The sequence below is a fragment of the Artibeus jamaicensis genome, unplaced genomic scaffold, assembly GCF_021234435.1.
Source record: "Artibeus jamaicensis isolate MK-2021 breed Jamaican fruit bat unplaced genomic scaffold, CSHL_Jam_final contig_387, whole genome shotgun sequence".
NCBI lineage: Eukaryota > Metazoa > Chordata > Mammalia > Chiroptera > Phyllostomidae > Artibeus > Artibeus jamaicensis.
In genome coordinates, this window is record NW_026521812.1 from 22,356,979 (window position 1) to 22,370,846 (window position 13,868).

Sequence of the window (13,868 nt, forward strand, 5' to 3'; positions counted from 1 at the left end):
CAATAGTCCAAGCATGTCATCACACGTCAATGTGATAAGAATTAAGTGCTGTCTGGGTGACCTCGCTGGAAGAGGACAATTGGAAGCTCACGCCTGGTGTCTCCTGAATTTTGTCCTATGTACTGATTTAAATCTGCATCCTATCATGGTGAACACTATAGCCGTGCACATATCAGCTTGTCTTTTTTGTGTCCCTTTAATGAATCTTTGAACCCAAAGGTGGCCTTTGGAGGCCCCTGAAAAGGCACTTTACAACCCTGAGATAAAGCAACAGCAAAAAGTCACCCTGTATAACTAGTTCTTATTCCTGCCAAGTAAATGAAACCTTAGAGTCTTTTCTAAAAAAACAAACAAAAAAACAACTATTTTTCTGATTTGGAAATAGGTATCTAAAGATATATAATGACTTCTTGGGATATGACAATTACATGTGAAAACTGCTGTCTTCCACCTAGAATAATTTGATAAGGCTGTCCTTCTAAAGCTAGGGCTCTCTTGTGAATTACCTTTGCATATAGAACACCTTTTCTTTTCCAAATGCTTTAGTCTCTGAGTGGGTTCTGTTTTCGTTCAGCAGGTGGTAGTTTGAATCAATAGTATTTGAGTAGACTGGTTAAGAGAATCAAACTCTACTTTTGTAGTATATCTAGACGAATGCTGGAAAGTAGCTCTGAGAATTAGAAATCACAGGCAAATATCCTACCCAAATACCAAAGGTACACAATTCATAACTTGGAAATGAATTCTTTCAACTCTGACACTGAATTTCCAAGCTTTAAGTTTATAGCTTATTTTTGGAAAAATGAAGGTAATAATACGTTTTATGCTGTGTTCAAGCATTCAATATTTAAGATATTAATAGTATTCTTTCACATGTATTACATATTTTCTATTTACTTACCTCAAAAAATTATTTTTAAGGTACTAAGGGTACTTTTGCTAGGAAGTATGAACTATAAAATCATTAGTGTTCCACGGAATGCTCAGGAGAATCTTTAAATTTAATTTTAAATGGGTTTCCTGTGTACAATGTGATTTGTTTTAAATAACACATTTGCAAAGTTACAAGAACCTACAGCGATGAGAAGTGAACTACTTTCCAATTCAGCACGGAGATTCTGGATGACTGCCCTGTAAACATTAATCATGTATTTCAGGCAAGAAACATTTCACATTCTGTACTAGTTCAGTAATAAATTTTTCTAAGAAGTACCCTACAAAGTCAACATACATTTAATTTTAAGAAAAACTAACAAAGAATACCTTACAAGGTTTTCCAGAAGTTATCCTAAAATTTACTTAATCATATTAGTAAAATTTGTTCAAAGGTATATCATTTTAGCTACAACTAGAAGGTCTGGCTCACTTCACAATTATCTTTTTGTAAAGACTAAAATCTCTTTAACTATTTAAACAACTTTAATAATCTGTAATGGTGAAAACGTTTACAGGTGGGTAGAATTCCATCACTGGCATTATTGTAACGCTCACTTCCCCCTGGCCTTTCTTCCTCTATTCTGACTGTAGCTCAGGGCTGAAACGGACACAAAAATATGTTGAACAAGATGTCAAAAGTAACAGAAACACAGACTGTAAGTTAGCAGTTATTTTATTTTTAGGTAAGATATTTACATTCTCCACTCATTAAAAAATATTCAATCAGATCATTGCTCAATAAAATGGCATGTTTTTAAAGATTGCTACATTGGTGGTATATCAGGTTTCTACGTGGTTTTTTTTTTTTGTGTGTGCCATTGACTTGATGCTCAGATATATAGGGTTTGTCAAGGGATACAGCACTGTTCATTTCAGATTCAAGGCATGCACAGTTTTCCCCCACAAATCTCAAATATTTATGAATTTTAAAACTGTCTCAAGCACCTGCATAACAATTGCTTTCCTAACCCGTAGGCCCGTACTTGGTTAGACTCTGCACAGAGGCAGTGACTAAACTGCAAAAATGGCTGAGGAACAGTGAGGTCATTTGTTAAGGGATTCACGGTGAATATATGTTCATGTTTAACAGGCAACATTTTTCTAATGTAGGTTGGCTAATGGTTGCAAAGTGTATTTATTCTATGTAGACAAGGTATTCGTTAGAATAGGACTTGTCTGTAAAACTTGCAAAACAGATTTGGACTAGTATTTCTGGATTAAAAGGATTGCCACAAACCATAGTAGGAGATTTGGGACTACTCCTATTTTAAATTGACTACTTCACCTTCCTCCACAACATCTTTTGAATTCATTCCCTTTAAACATTTATTAAGAGCCAACTTTTCCCAAATAACATTTAGTACATTTTAAATTATAATCGACCACTCACAAAGTTTCACAAAACACTATCTTCTCTATGTGTGATGCACTCTGATATTTTTAATGCTATTCTACATTTAAAAATGTTGGCAGTGACCCACTTAATTGATTTCACAACTCTTTAATAGGATATGACCTGCAGTTGGAAAACCAGTGATTTGGTCCAACAGATGAAAAAGATGGAAGTATGAGGAAACTGAGTGGCTTAAATTCATAAAGAAATTGAGTGGTAATTATTTGCACATTCTGTGCAAGTCAGTAATTGGCCTCCAGAATGTAACTTTTCTGTATATTATTTACATTAGTTTAATTTAGCAGTCCCCAATCTTTTGGGCACCAGCGGGGGTTGGGGGAGAGGAGAAATGGTTATAGGATGATTCAAGTGTATTACATTTATTGTGCACTTTATTTCTATTATTATTACATTGTAATATATAATGAAATATTCATACAACTCACCATATGCTAGGGTTAGTGTGTGGGTTTACCAAAACCATGACTGAGACAAGTGCACAGTGAAGGAAAGAGGCACGAACGGAAGTGGTAAATAAAAAATAATGGGCGGGCCCCATGCAGACTAAAGTAAGTGTCAGATTCTGACTTAAAGCCTGCCACCAGATGCTGCTTAATTGTTACTTGCCACTCACTGATAGGGTTTTGATATGAGTCTGTAAGCAACTGATTTATTATGGCCATTGCAGTCAAACCTCCTTGTTAATGATAATGTGTATTTGCAGCTGCTCCTCAGTGCTAGCATCACTGCCTCAGCTCCACCTCAGGTCATCAGGCATTAGATTCTTGTAAGGAGCAAGCAAACCAGATCCCTTGTAAACGCAGTTGACAGTAGATGGAACTCAGGCAGAAACAGCTGTAAATATAGATGAAGCTTCACTCGCTGGCCTACTGCTCACCTTCTGCTGTGTGACTGGGTTCCTAACAGCCCATAGACCGCTACTGGTCCATGGCCCAGGGGTTGGGGATCCCTGGTCTACCTCATTCTTGCTTGATTTCTGCTCCCCTTACTCTTCATGCCCTTACTATTTACTTTAATGTTTCATACCCAGTTTTTCTACTTATGCCTTTGAATTTGATACTGCTTACATGGACAGTATTAAACTCACTGGGTGAACTGGTATCTTCAACTAACAACCCTATAGAAGATTAAGAATCCTAGGTCAATACTGCCACCAGACAAAAAAGCAGATAAAAACTTAAATGTTAAGAGAAAATGAAAAAACAGCATCAGGCTAACTTTATCAATAAATGAGAACAAAGATTTAGTAGACAAATATTTGTTTTACACCTACTCTATGCTGGTCAATATACCTCTGTCACATATTATTTTCTTCCTTGGATTATACTTATGTCTTATCTCCCACATTAAATTACAAGCCACTGGAAGACAGAATCCAGGCACATTTTCTTTGAATTTCCTGTAGCATCTAGCAAAACATCTTGAGATTAATAAATAGTTGATTAGAGATAAATACTTGCCGAATGAACAAGTCAAACATCAATACACAAATAAAGAACTACCTTGGCTCTCAAACTTCTTCCTCTTAGCAATATAATATCAAAGAGAAAGCATTGTTCTGAGTATCCACTGTCTGTGCCCACAAATAAACAAATAAAATATTGGAATAATCTTAACCAGTGGTTATGTAAAATGTAATCACCTATCCTTGAAAGGGGAAACAGCTGAACAGCTGAACTGGTGCCCGAAACTGCACCATCTGACCCAGCATGCTCACATGAGACCACTGAATAAGGTTAATGTAACTTCATGATATCATTGTCAAATACTTATTGAGAGGCTACTTATGGGCCAGGGATTGCGCTAGGTGCTGGGCTACAGTGGTGGACAAGAGTTCTCAGAGAGCTTTCAGTCTGTATGGAAGACCATCACAAGAAAGCAGGATAAGTGCAGAGACAGGAGGAATTCCTGGAAGAGGCAGTGAGTCAGAGTTCAGGTAAGGCAAGGGTGTGAGGGGGAGGCTTAAAGAAGGGTTCTTAGAGGAAGCAATAGATTGATATCTGAACAATGAGGGAAAGCTAGATGAGCAAGATCTAGGCAAGAAAATCTAGGCAGAAAATATGGTGGGTAACTGCACCCTATTTTAAAAGAATCTGGAAAGCTCATTATATTCTTCATAGAACTTTTACCTTCCTTTGCTAATTCATATGCCCTACACTCCTCCTCCAACCATCAACCCCGGATCCAGCCTCCCAACATTACGGACTGTCGCACTGGTCATGGACAAGCCTTATACTGGACAAAACAGCTTTAGAGCATAAAATAACAAGAGATTGATTCGACTCTCTACTGTTTTCTGCTAAAACTGCTGAACACATGGGTATACAATGGAGCATGGATATAATAAACATGCACCAGGAAAACAAAATCCACCTAATCCTTTAAATAATTCCTCTACAGCTGTAATAAAAACAAACTCTGGCCTAGACATTATTTGAACACTTTAATTTTATAATTTGATGATATCTAATTTTCCTTAAATAAGAAAACACAAAAGAGGAATTAGAGGAGGAAAGTTACATGAAAATAGTGTGGAGGTTAAGAAAGGTAACAGCTGAGGCCTGGGCAAGGCCTATGGAATCACCAAGAAGTAAACTTATTTTCAGATCAATGACAGTCAATAGTTTTTGTTTACCCTCACTTTGCTTTAATTAAAAGGTGCCATGACATCCATAGAGATTTCTTTTAAAACCTTACAGGTGCTGTTACGTCTTGGAGAGCTTTTCTTGTATCTATGGGAGTCAGCTCGAACTTATCTAAACCTCACATGCAGTTCAATGTTCTCGGTGGGTACAGCTTTAGTGAGGCTCAGCAGCATTCCAGGACGCCCCTGCAGGAGTTGACTGTCTGCACCAACAACGGCAGCTGGGGCACTGTGGGTCGCAGCGTGCACTCCTTGGATTGTGTACGACCTACCAACTTTGTCTTCTTAGTTTGATTTCTCACAAATCAAATTTTAATTTTTTGTTTATCAAAAAACTAAGAATAACACTTTACAGCTAGTTGTATTTTTAAAGGATATACAAAAAGTTCAAAAATAATTTTGGAGTCCATCATCCCAACCAGCTAGCCCACTTACATTACCTCCTTTTAATCTTCTACTGCTGAAAATAGAGCATTTCCCTTCGACTCTCACATATTTAGTTACAACCTAATAAAAATGGTGGGGTTGCCAATGACCTAAATAAGAACAGTTAGTTCAAGATTCTAATCCCTATTTCCAGGATTAGAATATTCACAATACCTGCTGCTTTAAACACTCAAACTTTTTAGTTTCCCAGTTTCAAAGTTGAGACCTGCCTGGGCTAGAAAGTTCCAATTTTACTTTTTCAATTTCTGATACATAAAAAACAAACAAGCCTGTTTTTCACTTAAGTGAACACGAGATCGATGATAGCTCACCAAGTTTCTGCTGAGCAGAGAGCACAGCTGCAGGGTTGCTACAGCAACCCCTGTACACAGACCACAGCTTACCCCAGTCCAGGAAGGAAATCATTTGCTCCACCCCCTGTGGACTCGAAGGCTCTGGCAAGCAGCCGTCAGTGAGCTGAGACACATTTTCAGTCCAGCAGGTGTGATGGAGGAACAAAAGGCCATTCTTTATTGTCGCTCAGTGAGAAATGTCACCCCAACAACCAAACAGACTCCAAACCAAATTGCCGTGTGTGATTCTTTATTTCTGTATTATTTACCTGTTCCTACTAGAAACCCAAGCTAGGGTACAAGCCAAAGCAATGTCCTCCCAGGCACACAGAAAAAGAAAAAAACACAAAAACAAAACTTCCCCTTCCACGCCGCCTGTTACCACCCCCCCCACCAAAAACCCCAAGTAAATTAGAATATTCCCATTTTTATGAAGAACGCATTTTGACTCTTACTTTCAGGCTTTAAGCCATATACACTTAGGTTCTTGACACTTTTTCCTCCACTCAGATTTACCATTTATTGAGTTTGTACTCAGTGCCGACCCTTTTGCTGGGTGCTTTAACATGTTACTTCATCTACTCTTCAAAATATAATCCCCACTTTACAAATGAGAAATGAGGGTCCGAAAATGTATTTGGTGTCCGAGCTACTAGATGGTGGAGTCACAATTTGAACCCACGTCACCTAATTCTGAAATCCTGTTTTTTCTACCACACTACACTCATTTTGTAAGGAAATTCTAAATTTGAGTATTCAAGCATTCCTTAAAATGACTTAAATTTTTTTTATGGTATTTTGTTTTAGAAACAAATTTCCACACATAATGATTGCTGGTAAATGAAATATATTCATCCATCTTCCTGAGTGCACAGAAAACAAAGGCACAGAAAGAGAGGGCTGCATTATGGTCCCAGCGAGGGCCTGTTTGGTTGTTGGTGGTGGGTTTTTTGTTTTATTTTGGCTAAGTCTAAATTACAGAAATTACATCATTGAGGATGAAAGGGAAAACAGAAAAATAAGTAAGGTGACAAAACTGAGTTTAGATGCCGTGCTCTGCGGAGCATCTCTGGGGCTGAAGGAGCTGATGGAGGGGGAATGAAAGGGACCCTTGTGCCTATTTAAACCAGAGGGAGAGAAACGTTTACCTCCACCTTTAGCTATTTGTGAGGACCATTCCAAGTACCGGTCTGCCCATTTTCGGTCATCTCCCCACTTCAGGTATGGAAAGGCCTTCTAACATAGTACTGCACATCTTCTCTCACTGAGAATGAGTCCTAGTTCTCCCCAGGAAGACCAGAACTGTCCCCTTCACTCACACACACTTTTGGGAATTTCCCAGGAGGATATAAAGACTGTCTTCTGAAACCAGTTTTCCTAGATCCCTGAGATCCTGACCAAACATTCTGCTGCACCCATAGCTTGAGCATTCCCCAGCTACGGATTCAGTACAGATGTACCTCCAACTCTGTCCCTTTGGAGTCCCCATTCCTTATGCTGACGGCCTGCTTTCTGAGCTCCTCCCTTCCGTGTGCCTTTTCTGTCAGGCTTCAGGTTTATTTCAATCAATGTCTTCGATTCTCCTGTTGTCCTAAAGGATTTCAGTGAGAAACCAAAGAAAGTTCAGAAGAGTCATACTAGTTTCCATAGGCTTCAGGAAAGATAAATCAACAAATGTAAATTTCTTATAAAGCATACACAGAAATCTCTTTATAGCACTGATTTAAAAATATAAAAAATAAGAATGTAGCATATTTCCTCCAATTTTTGCTAGATGAAGTAATGAAATATCCAATTCCTTCCTATACTTTCCTATAAAAAATTAAAAATTTGCCAGTTTTGTGGGTCCTAGAAATTCACATTCTTGATTCATATTGATGAATATTATATATAATACAAAACTAAAAGTCATCAAAAGTTGTAGTTATAAAACTAGATTTGTAAAAGAGAATGAGACTAGTAGAGGAAAGCTTCTGCAGCTGAGTTGTCATCTAGAAATGAAATAACTATGGGTTCTTATTTGTAATTGTCATAGAAACTTGGACTAAAGGCTTCTTCACAAAGCTTTTTAATTCCACCCCCCTCCAAAAAAGAAAAACATTTCACAGCTCTAAAACAAAATAGAGAGGAGGCACTAGCAGAGTTAAAAGACCTTTCCATACTCTGTTCATTTTATATTGCTTCTTAGGGTTACAGGCTTACAGGCCCACCCAAAGAGAAAGAGGAGTGGTACTTGACATGGTATTTCAAATTTAACTCAATTTAAGTATCATCAATTTAGTATAATTTCTTAGATTTAGCTTGAGATATCTGAGAAGTGAACACTGTTCTAAAATATTAGTATTTCAGTCAATAAAAAAACCAATCATTTATTATTTGGGATTCTTAGGAGGTCACTGGGCATTAATTTAAAAAATACTACAACTTGACACTTTATAGAGGCTAGAAACATAATTCAAAATTTCATAAAGGTATATTAAATTACAACCACTTCAGACAATTTAGGATCTCACTGACAGAGTTCGCTTAAGGTGATAGTTTTGCTAGTGTTACTGTTCCCACATGATATCATCTCTCCTCAATTTTGTTTGAAGATTATGGACTTGTATTGGATGAAAGTTGCTGTTCTTCTGAAGAGAGTTATTTAGCAAACATTTTCTGGGGCTATTTTTTATGTTCTTTGATCCTTTAGGGTTTCTATCTTCTCGTTGAATACCTGAAGATTCATTCATCTTTGAGTTTTGAAATTTTTGCTGAAGTTTACGAACCTGGAGAGAAAAAAATCTAACATTTTAGTCAAAAACATTAAAAATATATTCTATAATAGATGGATTGGATTGATGGTTTAAAAATTACATAAAATTGAAAAGCCCATTAAGCTTTTATTTACTGAATACCTATCTGATACCTAGTACTGTGCTCATCAGGTAGAAATGTAATAAAACAATCCTTGCTCTCAAGCAGCTTATTACTCTTACCATTGAAAGGAAAGCATACACATGACAGCTAGAGAGTGATTCAAGCTGGGATAACTTGGAGTAGGACGAAAACAGTGTATCTGAGAAGGAACAAGTGGGACAGAGTCAATGTGGGGTGGAGAAGCTGAGAGGAAGGTGTATGGAGGGTCTGAAGTGGGTAAAAAATATACAACAGCGGAGAGAGGACCTTTCGAGAGACATTAACAGGAAAGATCTAGTGCTAGGAATGAGCATCAAGTTTATAGTCAAATATATGTATATTACTTAAAAGCATTGCTGAATGTAAAGTAGTCCTGAATGCCAGTAACAACAACAAAACTGACAAGGGAATAACCCTACCTCACTGAGGAGTATCTGGTAATGGTTGGGTGGACAGAACTATACAAAACAAAACCTATCAACTAGTTAAAACCCATTTCCTCCAAGTCCAGTCTATTACTCAGTCTATTTCACTATACACAGGCTGAATTTGTGGAGCTGATCCAGACACAGGTGAAGTATCTGATGTTCATCTGAGGCCATTTTAACTGCCTTAGACAAATAGAACATTTTAATTGCAGCCATTAAATTTACCATGATAAAATACTTGAAAACATAATATGTTCAAAATATAATTTATGAACAGACTGCCTAAATTTTGAAAAAGGCTATTTTTCTATCCCCTTCAAGTTTCCCCTAAGCATAGAAGTTATATAATTTTCACCCTAGCACAATCATACAAAAATTTTTACTTACTGTAGCCTTAAAAGCTACTAAAGTGAAAACATTTGTTTCAAAAACATTCATTTCCCTCTTTCTTTCTTTATTGACTATAACAGAATAAAAGCAGTAAAATTCTGCATCCTTTATTACTGTCCCACAAAGTGAGGGAGGCTTAATTGTGAAGTTAATACATCACCAACTTACATGAATGCTGATTATTATATAGGCAGATGGCTACATAATGTGACTTGAGGGCTCCTGGAAAGATTCCCTCTGCCTTCTACTCTAAAAGTGTAACGGTGCTAATGATCCAACCTATGAAGTCATTGTCTTGGCATAAAACACTGTAATATTCCATGATCCCTCTGTTAAAATTGGCATGCCACTCTTGATTATTAAGAGCTCACGTGCAAGGGCAGGTAGGGTCCCCTCACCGCCCACTACCGCTGGCTGAGCACAGGGCCTCAGGGAATGCAACACAGCACAGCTTCCTCTGGGAGAGGAAAAACGGTGGTTTAGAACTGGCTGCTGCTTAAGGAGCCAGGTTTGTGTATGGTACCGAGTTAGAGAGGGGTCACGGATAAGGGGCTTCATTAAGGTATTAGGAGAGGAAGGGATAAGGGGGAAATGCTACAAGGGTAACTGGGACGGCTACAAAGCATTTTCAGCACACCTCACCATTTTCCCGAAGACATTCTGGACACGTAACTAAACTTTCTCCCTTTTCACTATCTTGTCTTGGACAGTTATGTTCAGGAGAATATGTTATTCCAATAGGACAGATGGGTCTATTCTATAATAGGCCTAAAAGACTCCTGTTTATTATCTTTCCACTAAGTCTTACATCAAACCTCAAATTTGGAAGGTCATACAGAGATATAATACTGCATCCAGAAATATTATAGTTTTATTAAAATCTTTTACTAAAGCCATCTTACATTGTCTTGATGCTTCATCAGTTTGGAAATCTGTTCTCCTTTAATTTCCATTTTTTTAATTAAATGCTCCAGTTCACATTCTATGTCTTCACAGACTGAATGGCTTTCAGTATCCTTCATTTGACTCAGTAGTTCTTGGTGCTCTCTATGAAAGAAAAACCAATATTAGGCCCTGCTATAGTTTATGGTCTATGTCTTTGCCATAATTAAACAATAAAATTCAATGATAAATTTTAGTCAGTTAAATATTAATCTTCAAAGATAGTCTCCTTCTATAATTAGGGCTATCTAATTAAATCTATGGTAAATTATAATCAGGTTCTTGTGATGTGAGATTAGATACATTTAGAAATATCTTAGAGTCTTAACCTTAAAAAAAGTCTGAATTTTTGACATGTATAGCTAAATGTAGTAAAATATTCTAATGTCCTTAGCAAGAGGCATTAGAGTATTCTCTTTAGTTCTAACTTTGGAATTATTAATGTAGGATCTTTGGAAGAATTCCAGTTATAGAAGTATTTGCCAGATAAATCTCTAAATTAGGTGATAGCCTACTCGAGAACTAGTTACATATTCTACATTGCTCTTAGTTCAGTTAGTTGGCCAAATCACGTATTTTCTGAAATTTTGTTAAATATATATTTAAACCTGGGACTTAAAATATGTATCCCATTCAGAATCTTGTTTATTATGGATGCTGCAACTTGTAATGCAGACCAGCCAGAGTCTAAAAGAAGAAGCTGCAAGATTATAAAAAATAAAATCTTTCTTATAAAAGCTTTTATGAGTTATAATTTAAGATCACCAGACCCCACATTTTGACTGTCAGTAATACTGGTGGATATATTCAGATCTTGGGAATACAGAAACTCCTCAGACTAAAACAGCAGTAATTACACACAGATAAAAATTTATATCCAGTGGTATCAATAAATACAATGAAAAATCAGTGACAAAACTGTGCAGATCAAAATAAGTCCAAACAGCTAAGTAAGGCCATTAAGAATTTATAAATGGGAACTGTTCTTAAGACTAAGAAGGGAAAAAGTTCCAAAATATCTTGCTGCTTCTTTGGATAAAGAATAAAAATACTTACATACTCATTTGGTCCAGTTCATCTTGCATTGCCATCAAAAGTTCAGACAAATTGTCACAGATGGAAGCAGGTTTTTCTGAGTCAAGAGGTACCACTTTACACTGGGAAGCTGTCTTTGTAGGCTTGTAGCGACATCTAGGCTCAGAAACTTCAGCAGGTTTCTGAAGACTATGTGGTCCATAATGTTGCATCATGTGCAGGAGGTTTTGCATACTTGCATTTACAGAATGGCGGGCAGTGGCAGACTTTAGGGGAAAACAAACAGCTAAGAATAGTTTCAAGTGACTGATGGCATTTAAATACAACTTAAAACAAAGGAGGAACTTTTTGAACAAGTATCTTCGTTTTTCCCCCTCTCACCTTCTCAGCCACAATAGGCAGTGATCCAAACTTTGAATAAATTTGCTGAGGTGGTTCTCTCTTTAAACATTTAGTTTTCTAAATATTGAGAAGAGAAAAAGTAAACAAAAATATTTTATAAGACATTTAAGACATGAAGAAGTCTCAAGCCTCAAACAGAAGTCTCAAATAGTAAATAGTCTGATGAGAAAATAGGCAAAAAACAGAGATTTCTATGAAGATGACATACAGGTGGCAAATAAACAGATAAACAGATGCATTATCTACAGTCATTAGGAAACTGCAGTTTACAGTGAAGAGCACTATACACTTACCAGAATGGCCAAAATAAAAACTACTGATGATACCAAATGCTGGCAAGGATGTGAAGAAACCGAATTGCTCATACACAGTTGGTGGGAATGCAAAATAATACAGTAACTTTGGGAGCTTCTTGTAAAACTAAATATATACTTATCATATGACCCAACAATTACACTCTTCAACATTTCTCCCAGAAAAATAGTTATTTTTACATATAAAACTGCACAAAGATGTTCATAACAGCTTTATTTGTGATAGCCCAAAACTGAAAACAACCCAACTCTCTTTCAATAGGTAAATGATTGAACTGTGTAACCTCTATGACATGGGCTACTAAGAGAAATAAAAAGACTGTGTTAATACTTGGATGGCTATCAGGGGAACTGGCTGAGTGAAAAAGTGGATCTCAAAAGGTTACATGCTGCATGACTTCCTTTATGTAACATCCTTGTGATAAAATTATAGAGATGGTGAACAGATCAGAAGTTGCCAAGGGTTACGGAGGGGCATGCGTAGCTATGAACGGATTGTGGAAACAGCCTTATGGTGGTGGAATAGTTCTGTTATTGATTGTGGTGATGGTTACATGAATCTACACATGTGATAAAACTATATGAACTCATATACACATACATCTGCATACACAAGTGATATAAAATTGGTAAAATCTGAGTAAGTTCTCTGTATTGCACCAATGTCAACTTCCTGGGTTTTATACTATCCTATTCTATCCTATCCTATCCTATCCTAATGCCAGATATTACCACTGTGAAAAACTGGTTAAAGATAGAGGGGAGCTCCCTACATGTATTTTTGTAATCTCCTGTGATTCTTTAACTACTTCAAAGTAAAAAGTAAAAACAAAGCAAACAAAAAATACGTGATAAGGATATGGAACAATAATAAATGTTGGCGAAAACATAAATTGGTCCAATCACTTTGGACATTATCTTGTAAAGTTAGGGATGCACGACTCTTATGGCCCAGCATCTAAGAGAAACTTCTGTAAATATATACCAGGAGGCAGACAAAATGTTCATGACAGTGTTGTTTATAATAACAAAAAGTGAGAAACAATCCACATGATCACCGAAAGGAGGAAGAATGAATAAAGCTTTGAGTCATAAAGTGCAATGAATCACAGGTATATAAATCAACTGGATGGATCTCATAAACTTACATGCTGAATGCAAAAAGCAAACTGCTGAAGAACAGAAACAAAATTAGGTCTATTTATATAAAGTTCAAAGTTATATAAAACTATTATATATATATATTTTTAAAAACATATTTTTACTGATTATGCCATTACAGTCTTCCCAATTTTCCCTCTATCCCCCCTCTGCCCTGTCCCCCCAAACCCTCCAGCATTATCCCCTTAGTCCACGTCCATGGGTTGTACATATAAGTTCTCTGAGTCCTCTGTTTCCCATACCATTTATTATCTCTCTCTGTCTACCTTACGCTTACTAACCATGCTTCTTCTTCCCTGTAACTGTCCCCGTCACCCCCAACTGAAATCCCTCTATGTGATGTCCATTTCTCTGATTCTGTTCCTGTTCTGGTTGTTTGCTTAGTTTTTGTTTTTGTTTTTTTCCCTTTTAGGTTCATTTGTTGATAAGTTGTGGGTTTGTTGTCATTTTACTGTTCATAGTTTTGATCTTCTTTTCCTTAGATAAGTCCCTTTAACATTTCATATACTAAGGGCTTAGTGATGA

At 36.8% G+C, this 13,868-nt stretch overlaps 1 protein-coding gene across 2 annotated transcripts in view; it reads right to left on the reverse strand.

Annotated features, from left to right (window-relative positions):
• Positions 1-6,006: 6,006 nt before the first annotated feature.
• CEP57L1 (centrosomal protein 57 like 1) overlaps positions 6,007-13,868 on the reverse strand; it is a 55,701-nt gene continuing 47,839 nt past the window's right edge. The window contains exons 9-12 of one of the 2 annotated variants that reach the window (XM_037159029.2): positions 11,848-11,925; positions 11,488-11,732; positions 10,392-10,536; positions 6,007-8,541 (exon numbers count right to left, since the gene is read on the reverse strand). In XM_037159029.2, coding sequence (XP_037014924.2) covers positions 8,323-8,541; positions 10,392-10,536; positions 11,488-11,732; positions 11,848-11,925 — 687 coding nt within the window. In that variant the 3' untranslated portion in view covers positions 6,007-8,322. Of the gene's footprint in view, positions 8,558-10,391; positions 10,537-11,487; positions 11,733-11,847; positions 11,926-13,868 lie in introns of both variants that reach the window. The other variant, XM_053664911.1, reaches the window with a different exon arrangement.